Source organism: Bombus fervidus, chromosome 3 (assembly GCF_041682495.2).
Source record: "Bombus fervidus isolate BK054 chromosome 3, iyBomFerv1, whole genome shotgun sequence".
NCBI lineage: Eukaryota > Metazoa > Arthropoda > Insecta > Hymenoptera > Apidae > Bombus > Bombus fervidus.
In genome coordinates, this window is record NC_091519.1 from 5700963 (window position 1) to 5714052 (window position 13090).

General features: G+C 34.2%; 1 protein-coding gene across 5 annotated transcripts in view; it reads left to right on the forward strand.

The window, feature by feature from the left end:
• The window catches only part of Dh44-r1 (Diuretic hormone 44 receptor 1), a 76322-nt gene that overhangs the window by 50019 nt on the left and 13213 nt on the right, over positions 1 to 13090 (forward strand). For all 5 annotated transcript variants that reach the window (XM_072000685.1, XM_072000682.1, XM_072000683.1 and 2 more), the window contains one exon: positions 10972 to 11161. In XM_072000685.1, coding sequence (XP_071856786.1) covers positions 10972 to 11161 — 190 coding nt within the window. The remainder of the gene's footprint in view (positions 1 to 10971; positions 11162 to 13090) is intronic.

The following is a 13090-nucleotide window of genomic DNA, read 5'->3' on the forward strand; positions in this document are numbered from 1 at the left end:
GAATTTTGAGATGATTAAATATAATGGACGGAAATTACAGAGAAAATTAGGTGCTGTGGCTAATAATCTTCGTAGTCGACACTGAATTATAAACTGAAAAAAGGAAAATCGAAGGCAAGTCTTATTAGTAACAAGATCGGATTCCGAATAAGTAATTTCAAATTTTTATATAAATTTTATTTAAGTGATATTTAAGGGGATTTAAACAAAGTTGCAATAAGTGGTTGAGAAATAATAATAGTTATGTTTCTTATGTAAAAAGAATTGTAAAAAATATAGGAAAAATTTCTATTCTTTGTATTATTAAAAACAATTGTGTTTCTATGAATTATTATTGACACTCAAATTTCTTTGAATCTTAAAATGAGTGGAGAAATCAAGTTTTTATCGTAAACTCGGTCGTTGTCGTGAACTTTAGCATGTTCGATCCATTATTTTAAGCATCCGCTTGAACCTAATGGTACATAAAGAGACAATTACTCTGCTTTATATTCTTTCAATAAACAAAATGGTCTGAGCTTTAGGCTTTTATTACGAACTTTGTCTTTTATCTTGATTTCTCGTTCATCAAACAAATCGTATAGTAGTAAGAAACACTGTATGTTGAAGAATGAATTTAATGTTTTACTATAAATTCAGCATAATAGTTGTTTAATTAATTATATGCATACTCAAATAGACTCTTGATTACCCGAACCGGTTACGACACATATTATTTGGATAGTCGAATAACTGTGTTCTTACCTATGTACATGAAAAACTATTTTACAAAGATTAATATCAGATAGACAAGTTTAACAAATAAATTTTCATCACAATTAACTTAATGAGTTACCAATTTAAGATTGCAGAGTGTGCCAACCAATAGAAACTTATTGCCATAACATAACACCGAGGTTGAAAAACTTACAACGTTCGCTCTGTTATCAGAAAGTAAGCATTTTCAACGCAATTTCTAGAAAGTGTTATTGGCGATATTAACCACTGTTGTATGGTTAACATTCGCTTATAAGTTAGAGTGAAATAAATAGTACAAGCCAACATGTGGCCGCTCTGTGGCAAATAGTAGAAGGACTAATGTAGTCAGACCCTAGAGAAATGGCGTGTATGTCCACTGGTAATCGGAAATAAAAAAATAAAACTACCTCGACGATATACATACTAAAATCATCTTTTCTTTACGCCATTTCATCCCTATTTATTTCTCCTGTGTCCTATTTTTCTCTTCTTCTTCTTTTCCCTTTTTTGAACGGCAGAATACATTTTCTCTTTTATTTAATCCAATTAAACTATTTCCGTAACATCTCTTACAATTTCTGTGTACATCTTCAGATTCCTTTCAAATCTAACGAATATAATCGGTCGTGTCACATTAGTGCTAATGAAACTTTTAAACGATAACACATACAAAGTGGACGTAAATAAACGATTAATAGAATAAAAATGATTTTTACCATTCTTCTATCTCTCAGATTTTCCCTATACCTTTCACATGGAAGCATACAAATTTCATTTCCAAGCATTTTCTCGCTTTCATATCTAACGACGGACACATCAATTGTTAGGTTGGCAACAAGAATTCTAGTTAATTACAGCGAACGTTCCACGGCCGGACATTTACGTTGTCAAACAGTGATGATCGTGCACGTACGCGCGAGTGAGCAATCTCGAGTCGCGTAACTTCATTTTGACGTTCCCGGAATGTTTGAGATGGAACGATAAAGCTAGCCTTGGACCGTGGCCCTCTTCCATCACTTGGAAATTAAACGAGTTCGGAGAATCGTCTCAGAACTCGAGAAATGAAAGGTTCCGCCGTCATCGACGGAAGTTAGCGCACTTCGTTCCAGATCGATCATTACCGAGGTCGATGCAATTCCGCCGATCTAGACGGACAGTTGTAATGTTTTAGTTAGTTAAAGTACCCGGCGGATTTTAATCTTGCTGCGATTCTCGACTTTTTATGTCTCAACCTCGCTTTAGTTGTAAGGATATTAGGTACAAGGGATATTAACGCATGCAAAATATTTTTAGCGTACAATTGTCCAATCTTATGAAAGTATTTTGTTGCCTGACAAATTCTTTACTTTAACTTCTCTGACTTAAAAGTCAGATTAAAAAGCATCTCCTGCACTGACAGAAAGACGTCGGATGTTAGTAATGGTATAATAAAGAAATCTAGTAAAATTCATATTATTGGTATGCTTTTGTAATAGTTAATTTATGTTTATATTCTGACAATTCGATAAGAAACGTAGCAAGCGTTATGCTGTTAATTATCAAATTGATCTTATCTTTCTCCAGTCTCATAAAATTCACTCATTAATACGTACACGCCGATCAAATTGTCCGGATAAGCAGTAACATACATTTTCTAATTCCTCGGCAAGCTCGTTAAAATGCATATGAACGCGCTTTTCTGATCCCGAAGCCATTAACATCTGATGATTCGAACACGCGAAATAGTCAACAATAAATACACCTGTCATCGGCACATCTAATTATAAAGTATCCATCAGTCATATCCAATCTCGTTAAGTTTCGTATACGTCGAATTAGCAACAGCCAATGAGATTCTAATTAATCAAATGAACGATCAGCGGCTCGCCAACGAAAAGTCAAATATCATGCCCTGTCTGTTTCGACGTAATTGTTGTGGTACGAATAATCTATGGACGCGGTTTCCTGCTTTCTAAACCAAACTACAGGATTTTTAGATTTATAGAGGAGCAGGAGCGGACGATAAGGATGAACAACTCATTACGTTCCTCTAGAACCCGAGGGAGCGGTAGGATATAATTTTAATGTATAATTTTAACTTAATAGACTTAGTTGGCTACCAAAAGCTCGACATTCTTTGGGTCTGTAAATTTCATGAAAATAACTTCCTCCGAAGACGTTGAATATGTGATGGGATCGTAAATCCTCGAATCGAACGGCTCGAACAGCTAAGCTGTATCGATCACAGCGGATTTTTAAGAAATCCGAGTTGATTAACATGTAAAGAGGGCTTTGAATGCTTTTCCATTACGTCAAAGACTCGCGATGATTTATCGACAGTTTTGAATAGGTGCTTAATAAAATGCGATTGTATTTCGGGAAATTCATTGATGTCGATTGAAGTTTCGGTGAAATTGTAGTTATCAATTTGGTACAGTATTGATCTTTTAATGGTTTTATTTTTTACTCTTCAATTTTACTCGATACCAAAAAATAAAATTCTGCTTGATCTTACTTTTCAATTTCATCATCCCATGAAATATCGACGCGAAGCATACTATTATACAGTGATTCTGATCTCCAAGCTTTTGATCGGATTCTTAAACGCTGTATTCCTATTCGAATACTGGCTGGCGAAGTTCGCATCCTAAACAGACAATATCTTCCGCTCCATTCAGTCCACTTATCGTTCAATGCAGAGGAAGTTGGTTCACCTCCAGCGCGCGAACCTCCTTCACTTCTGAAATAAATGCCACGATTACAATTGCAGCTATGAATAAGCTAACTTCAACGAAATAGTAATATTACGTTACCATGCTGAAGTTGACGGATACGCTTACCATTGAGAAGTTTACCAGCTGACTCACAAAAGCTAAGAACAAAAGTGGATGAAATATCAGGTTGCCTTATTTTACCGGTTTCTTTTCTTATCGAATATTTGACGTGAAATTAAAAAGGTGGATTTTAAGAAGATTCTGAATGGAGCTGGTTTTTCATAAAAGAACGTTACCTAATTCACAGCTATAACAGAAACTGTACCCGACGCAAATCTCAATTGTAGAGTTCAAATACTGCACTCGAACGTTTACCCGAATAAAGTGGAAATATTTACAAAGAACACGATAAATGTTTCAATCGAAATGCAGCGACCATGCCGACAAATATTTGATCTCTAGCGGCAAGAGAAGAATACAAAACGAACTGAATAGATACGAAGCGTTTAATTATCGATTTCCATACGATAGCACTGCTTCTACTTTTGAAAAAAAAGGGCTATTTTAGTTAATCCACGATGGAACATTAATTAAATCATCAAGAGATGATAAGCCTACTTCTTAAATCCAGTTTTTTAGCAAACTAACGATATGTTATTTTAACGAAACCTAAATTATCCGTTGATCAATTTTACTTCGAACAAAGAAATCAAATCTAATATTTTCCCTTAAAAACCTGATCCCATTTTCCTGAAAAATCTAACTAACACGTTTAGAACGACTAAATCGAATCGAAACAATTACGGATAATAGTGATAATATAAACAGAAATCCCAGGAGGCAGTTGGTCCTTTTGGAGGAGCGAAAATAAAAAGATTGCGAAAAGATTTCCTCCGAAATACAGTTTTATTGACTTCTCAAACAAAAGGGGAGCTGAACAGAAAATTTCTCTCTATTCTTTCATCTTACGAACCTTCGATATCTTTTTTGGTATTCGTCGATCGTGAATCTTTTACCGAAATGAAAGGAGAAAGAGAAGTGGGAATCTATGGTTTTAACGTGACATGACGGTGTGTATTTCTGAAATACAAGCGTGCAACGCGAATATCGATCGTATGCCAGGACGAGCTTAGATTGTAGAATTATTCCGGATCATGTAGAATTACGGATTATAAACGGTGGATTGCATTGAAGCTGGGATATATTACGAATGTTAGCGTCTGCGTCTAGACTAAGCCATAAAATAATCTTCCTGCATTACATATTCCATGATTTTCGAAGTGAAATTCGAGTTTGATGTTTGGAAAACGTTTTACAAGTTACAATTTTGTTTGTATGTCAATAGCTGTTATGCGATATTTAAAAACCTAAGTAAGGCAAAATATGTATGAAAATAGATTGAAAATGTCGTTTGATATCCTTTTAGAATATCACATTGTTTTATTTAATAATCTCTCTCTTCTTTTTATCTACGAGATGTCTCATTCGGGTATTTTAATCGTCATCAGAAGTAAGTCAATAATCTGAGCTTACTTATACGAGATTATTAATTGCTATAACAAAACTTATCGTGTGAAATAATTTCGTTATTTTCACTGTATGTGGTAGTTTCTGGAATATTCATAATTAGAAACCCGATACAGGAAAAGATAATTGGCTATTATGACTAACATTATCTTAGTGACTTTTTCATCGAAAATCTTATTCTTAAAGAAATAAAAGATTATTATAAAGGAAGATTTTTTATGCGGTACCTGATGTACAATAGACCATAATTGGTATTCTATTAATATTCTTTTAAAGAAGTTGAAGTTTTCAGAAAGACGCTTGCAAAAGTGAGATCGTTAGCTCCATAAAATGTTCCCTCTTCTTTTCCTTTCTTTTCCCTTTTTAACATAAAATAATAGCAACCGTGCAACTCTATGACACGAAAAAGTTGTTTAACTTAATTTAGCCAAAAAAACGGCTGTTTAAGGATCACAGAAGAAAAATTGATAAATTTGATTGCAATCGTTTCAGGAAATGAAGATTTTTTCGAAAAAATTGTAATTTAGTTCTCTATGTTGCTATATAAAACCACCAAATGAAATATCACACACACGCACACGCGCACTTACAGATTGGAAGAAGTAAAATATTTTCCATTATTAACCCATCAAGGATTTTTTTAAGTTGTATCAATCTTCTAAAAAATACCTTTAAAAATAACTGGTCGGACAGGTCCATTTAAAATAAAAGATACGAAGACGAGAATAAATAATATTGTACCAAATTATTTTGATGAAAAAAAAATAAGCCTTTATCGGAAGAAAGATTCGCCATTTATACTACTCTATGCTGCTACGTCTATGCTACTTTTATTGTTTCTTATTTTCAAATAAAAGGTAAAACGAGACGTAATAAAACTCCGGCTCTTGTTATTACTACTTAATTCAAATTATTAACCTCTTTTATGACACTACGTGCTATCGTTACGTTGATATTTAATAAATCAACAGAAGTGCCATAAGGACATCGCTATCTTTAATCCGAAACTTGCGTCCAATCGTTAAAATGCTTTCACAATTTTACTCGTATCACCGTCAGAAAGCAGCGGAGATTACAATTTCCAGGTGGTTAATCTCGTCACAATAAGGACGTGGTTGACGCTCTCTTCCGCCTTCTCTGCAAACTTTTCCAACTTATGGCCAAATAATCGGCAAGCCTCCGCCAATGAAAAGAAAGTTTCTGCACGACTTGTGCTCGTTTCGCTGCTTCATAATTAGCATTTCAATTACGAACAACGAAGAACAAAAGTTGAAACCCATGGGGAAAATAAAGATAAGCATCGCGAAGGAAGAAAAAAGTGGAAGAAATAAGGACGAAAGGAATATGGCTTGTATCCTATTTACCTGCCAGCAGAGCAGAATAACTCGTACATCGTGATACAGAGTCGCTTCGATGCTAAAGTATCTTATTATCAGGTAATTCACAGGGGACGAATAATATGGTCTGAGAGGTATTATATACTAAGATATTTTTATATCTTTCCATAGACGATGCACTCTTCAAACTTTGCCTCCGCTGTAGAGAAAATGGTCCTTTTCATGGTCCAGATCTCGTATATTTTATATCTTGTATATTTTGAAATGATCGGTTTTAGGATGATTAGAATATTTTATAGAGGAAACTGAATTTATTCATTTTATGTGTAATATTTTGCTACTTGTAAAATTTCGCTAATAATAGCAGATATTATTTGATTGTATAAAAGAATTGTGGAAGTATTTTTTATATGATTATTTCTAACGCGAAGGTAATGTGTTTTATACGTGTAGAATTTTGTTCATTTCGGCTAGAAATAATAATAATAATAATCTTAAGTATAAGATTGGAAATATTTGTGAAATTATTATCAAGTTCCACATTCCGATACTCGCGCAAGGAATTTAGAAGATGTAGATATTATCTGAAATTGTTTTGCGTTATGTTCTACGTCCCTCGATGGTTTCGTTTATTTGGAAAATTAAAAGATTCCATTTCTTTTATATGAGAGGCACTTTAACTTTGAAAGTATGTTAAATTTCTTTTTTTAATCTTGAAACGTAAAAAAGTGAATAACAAATTGTGCAAATATTTATAAAAAGGTTCTAAAGATTAAAGACCAAATAAAGAGACTTTAATCATATTTTTTACGGGTTAAAATAAACAGATTTCAATGATCGAAACTCGAAACTATTATACATAGGGTGCAAATTATCAGTTTGAACAATCAACTCGATCGAAATGGCTTAATATTATACCGATTGCCATCCGCCAACGTAGATGTCAAAATTGAGAGCAATTAAACTTGCAGAAAAATATTTTCCAATGACCCGATTGTTTTTAAACGTTGTTCAGAGTAAAAAACACAATGTTCGATCCTCTCAAATACCACCATTATACTCGCTATTTTTTCATGTCGTTATATTTTCTACGTTTCCTACTACAATTTTTATAGAATTCAATTAAAAGTTTTTATATAGATTTGTAAAACTTTAAATATAAATATAAAATATAAATTAAGGTATAAAATATTAATAATAAGTTATAACATATAAATTATTTAGAAAATTCAACATTTTAATAAATGACTAAAATTTTATTATATTTCTATTCCGTTCTTATAGAGAAATAAATTTCATTGCAATTATTAAAATATATTGACGTCTGCAATACATATAAATAAGGCGATATGATACTTTTCATTTCGAGCATGAAATTATGTAAACAGTATTTTTTAAAACACTGCATTATAATGGTCATATTTCCTTGAAGACTTAAAAACCCTATTTCACGAAACACTATAAATAGCCACACGGATATTTCCATTGACTGCAAGCTAATGTTATGGAAATCGTACGCATTTGATTATTATACGAAATACATCGTTATAAAGGAACACGATGTTGCTTCGCATTACATACGCTCTACTAACATCTTCCATTCTCATTCTTGCCACACAGACCATATCCTACCTTTTCGCAATTTAATGAATTCAGCATTTGTTTTCTCGTTAATCTGTAGACTTTCAAAAATATTTGTCAACCTAACGATGTTTCTACGATATTCTTTTAACATTTTCATAGTGTTAATTTATTATTTTGGAGGTGGATATATTCGTATAAGAAGAATGTTTAGATGATAGTTAGATATCAAGCTTTCGGTATGAATGTTCAAATACTTTCTTGAATCACTATGGTTATCTAAACTAGCCCCACACAATCCAGACATACTATCAACCAAATTGATCTGACATTCCCATGTTATATCCTATTTGCATATCAATCATATCTGTCTCGTTAATTATTCGATTCTCCGCAAACAATTTTCTCTAAGCCGGAGCTTCGCGTATCCCCAAGCAATTTTCGATTGGATTCACGTCTACATAGTAACTGAGGTATCCAATCTAATACATGAATGCTATCTTCCACTTTCCATTGTGTACAGAGCAAACTACAACGTATGACGTGTATTTCCAGTAAACCATTCTACCTGACAGTTTATCCGACACTTTTATATTTCATCGACGAGAAAAGCAACAGTTTTGAAAATTTCACGCGCAATCTAGAAATAGTACGACGTAAATTTCTCATAATTATATCGTTAATGCAGTTATCGCATTCGATCAAATTTTTCATAAAGTATTCGTTTCCAACTTTTCGAATATGCGGTAGAACTAAAGAAAAAAATAAAAAAGAAAGGAATAAAGTAAAGGGAAAAAATCCAAATTGACCGTAGCGTAGGCAATAGTATATTTCGTTCGAACGTTGTTACTGGATCGTTCTTTTGTCCGACGAGATCCGAAAATATTCCAGTGAAAATCGATGCACCGGTGATTGTCGCGCGTACACAAAACAGATAATCGAGAATGGAATCGCGACGAATTAGTTCGCGCCAGTGTGGCAGATTCAGTTTTTCAACGTATCGCGTTTTCCCATCGATCGGCATTTTTTCGACGAAAGAAATCGGAATACGATGCGCTTTGTGTTTTTTGAAACTCACGTGGAAATCACAGTTTACCACAAATGCGATATGTCATCGCGTAACAAAGGGAGAGAACAAACGTTGCACGAAGTTTGCGATGCGCGACCGGAAGAAACTTAATTTTGTGTTTTATTAGCAGCTGCTCCGGCTGAAGTGAACTTTCGTGTTTGTCGAATGTTCCTGCGTGTTGTTTTGCATTAATGTGACCCTGCATTATACGAGATGTTGTGGAAAAAGAATCTGAGAATATTTGCAGAGCGAAAGCTTATAAGTAGGTACCTACGATATTTAAGAAAGTAGAATTAAACATTTATATTCTAGGACACGATTATTTACGAATAAATAATTTAATCGGTGTCGTACTTAATACGATACGTGATACGATAGCTTGTCATAAACGAAATAGAGTAACACAATCCTCGTCGCATTAAATGTTTCATAATTAAGTTGCGAAGCCGATTTTGAATTTTAATTTGTAAATGGTAAGATGTCCCATAAACTAATAACGAAAGCGCTTCGAATTTGCTTTCGTACGATTAAACTTCCATTCCTCTACAATTACGAGCTTTCTGCAAGCATCCAAAGTATATTTGCCCGGCATTTAACCGTCAAATGTTGAAACACAATCCCGATAAGTCTTCTCACCCGACTTATCCTTTTCATTAATCACAGAACTTGGTTGCAGATGGTTAAGGATTGCTCGCATTTTAATTACTAAACGTATTACACCCGTTTGTTAAATACAAACTTCCTCGGTGCAGGCTTTTAAGGATCATTGTTTCTGAGGGCAAGGATTCGTTTTATGATTTCGTCATTCTTTCTTTCAAAACTAATACAAATTAAAAATTCCAGATCGATGAAGCTTTGTGATCTATCCTTAGCTTAGAAACTCGGTAGTAAATTAATATTTTTACTTAGAATTTAATGAAGAAATTTACTATCCCGACAGACTTTACAATATGAATGAATGAAAATTTGATTGACCTAACGTTAGCCATGGTGATTTTAAAGGCTTTGTCAAGGCTCACGTTGGAAATTACTTTGACAGTATTCAGAAGGGCCTCGATAATTAATTCACGGCGTTAACGTGGAAACTTAAACATAGGCAGACTGAATAAAACGCAACGTTAAATTCGTCGTAGCGTGACGAAGTAGCCGTCGTTCATTAATTATCGACTTGGAAGAACGGCGAAGACCCCGTAACTCGTGTAAATTAAGAAACTCGTTTTAATGCTCTTTCGCGAATGACCTTTCTTCTACAGTCTTATCGACTAATGCAAGCACTTTCTTTTGGCGATCGTGAATAATGCCAGGCGACCGACATTCGTTGCGGTTCCGCAAATATCAACGTTATTGCCTCGAAAATCTGTCGATTTCAACCGCTGGGCACGTAGTAACCGTGCTTATCGCATTTATATTTAACTCTTAAAAGTCGAAAGGCATCGCCGTTGGAGTATCACATTTATATTATAGGAAACGAAAGACTGTGGATTTTTATACACTTAAGTGATATTTAAAGGAGAGAATCACACTTTGTTAATCTTTTTTTTTCAAATTTTTAGTTATACGCTAAATCGTGTGGAAGTTACATCGACGAAAGACGCGATATTTTGAAAGAATCGTGTACTTAAAGAGTTATTTTGAAAAAATATCGAGTAAGCTAGTAAACGCAGAAGATATGAAATGCAAATACAACGATTTGAATACAATTTGAATATTTTAATAACACGTGATCTGATAATATAGTTCATATAGTTTCTATCGCCAAATACTTCGATTACGAAAGATCAAAGGTAACCGGGTGAGGTCATCTCTACGGTAATTCCAATTCACCCGACTAAATTGCTCGAACTTTCCCCGTAAAACCGATCTACTTTGAGTTTATTCTCTCGTGGGAAATACTCCGTCGATTTTTACGTCACGTGTATCAAATCCCACCGAGTGCCTCCGTGATAAAGTAATTACGTATTCCTAGATAGAAAAACGGGATATTAAATTCGTGAATACTAATGGGGCTAATTTGGATCATTTGCAGAGAACGCGAGTCGCTGGTGCAGGCTAGACGGTAATTGGAGCAACTATACCAACTACAGCCTCTGCCGAGATCTCCGCGTGCCAGAGATCGAGGGCAGTGTCGAGGTTATTTCAAACACGATCTACTTCGTTGGATACAGCATCTCCTTGTTTACACTGATCATCGCCGTTTCTATTTTTCTTTATTGCAAGTAAGTGATTTTCGTTTTGCATCTATTAAAAACTTCAGAATACTAGTAGAATATTAGTAGAAGCTAATATTTGTCTAGAAACATAAAAAGAAAACAAATTGTACAATATATGTAACATTTACAATTAAGAGACTTCTCTTTATTTGCGAGTAGGCGATTTTCGTCTTGAACTCATTAAAAGTATGAAAAGATTCGTGGAAAGAAAAATTACTATTATAAACTATTAATAATATTTAGTAATTATATATCTATATAATTACTAAAATATTGTTATAGAATGTGAGAGAATCATCTTGAGATCCATAAAAGGCTTCGTAATTTTCATATAGATTAGATCTTACTTGAAATTTTAACGTAGTATGATAGAGATTTGCATGTACGGTGCACCGTGAAATCGATGAAAAATATTCGCGAACGAATATTCGGTCTTCTATGCATAGGTCAATCGGCATGTTCAAAGAAACGCGATAATATCTTTTTGCCCTGTGCACGTTAACGAGCAAGGAAACGACGTTTCACGTGGCACTCGCAATTTTGATCATTTATTAACCGCATCGTTTGAAAGGTGCCGTGTTTCCATCGCCTCCGGAAATGGGGCCTCGCGAAATGGAGCAAACCTTCTAACGCATTCTTTCTATTCGTTAAATAAAACCAATGATCGTTGGATGAAAGCAACCGTCCGTGGGATAAAACCTCGAATGTAACTGAAAGATAAGCTTTGAAGGATTATTATTCGAGCACAAAAATGGGTTTTACGGGAGAATGGAATTGCGAAATAGAGGAAGCGTAAAATTCCAGATTCACAAACAAAACGTGTTCGTGATACGGAGATTTGATCGAAAAGTAGATCGAATTAAAATAAATTTAACGAACCGTTGTTACAGTTTTTGGTTCGGTAAAGGGACGATTATGGGCTGAGTATGGAAGAAGTGAAATTATGGAAATCGTGTAAATGAAATTTTCAAAGAGCATCTAGGACAATTCGGATTGAACTTTTTGAACGGCCACGTGATTTAATTGTAATGTTTGTTCTTATTTCGTTGGGTGAAGGATGGTGATTACTTTCTTTAAAAACAAATGTAATATTAGTTTTTCGATTAATATAATACGTACAGTAAATGAGAAGTTGAGGGATTTATTGGTAGATGGTAATATGGATGGTTTATTAGTGAATCCTCGAATATTATCGAGAAAATACAGATGAGATACAAAATTTAGATATTCAGACAAAGCGAATATACTATACTCACGGAGCAAAGTAGAGAGGGACTTGGGAAAAAAGGAAAGATGAAAAAGTGCAACTGTAATATATGCTATATATTTATCATCCCCCGGTTTTACTTTGCATAGAATTTCAGATCAATTTTTTGAAGCTTCCTATCGCGCGGATCACCCTCGACAGAGTCCTATTTCTTCATTCTCCAATTCTCCTACTTTCATTTATCTCCGAGAAACAGCATACACCAGCGTATATTTCCATGAAAGCAAATGGTTTCACTTGGAAGTAAGGCTTACCGAGGGATACTTCAGGCTAATGCAATGGTCGAAAGATAGAATCTACAAACCGATTGTAAAAGCTTCGATTCCGTGGTTGAATCTTGGTCGTTTCTTACAAGTTCCTCTAATTTTTTTTACGTGGGATTTAAATATGATAAAGAAATTTATTCGAGCTATTGTTATTAGCGTATAATATACAAAAATTAATTGTTATCTCAATGTACGTAAATCTTTATTTATCTTACTCAAAGCAGTCGTCATTGGGGTCATTTGTAACCAGCTCTTACCAAGCTCTGAGTCCGAAATCTATATAGCAAAGAGGAATTTCAGAAATACAGAGCAAGGAAGCTAATATGAAACTCAGTATAGTGCTCGAATGTACGGAACACGGGATATTTTATTAAGAGTATCTAGGATTGAAACGCACTTCCG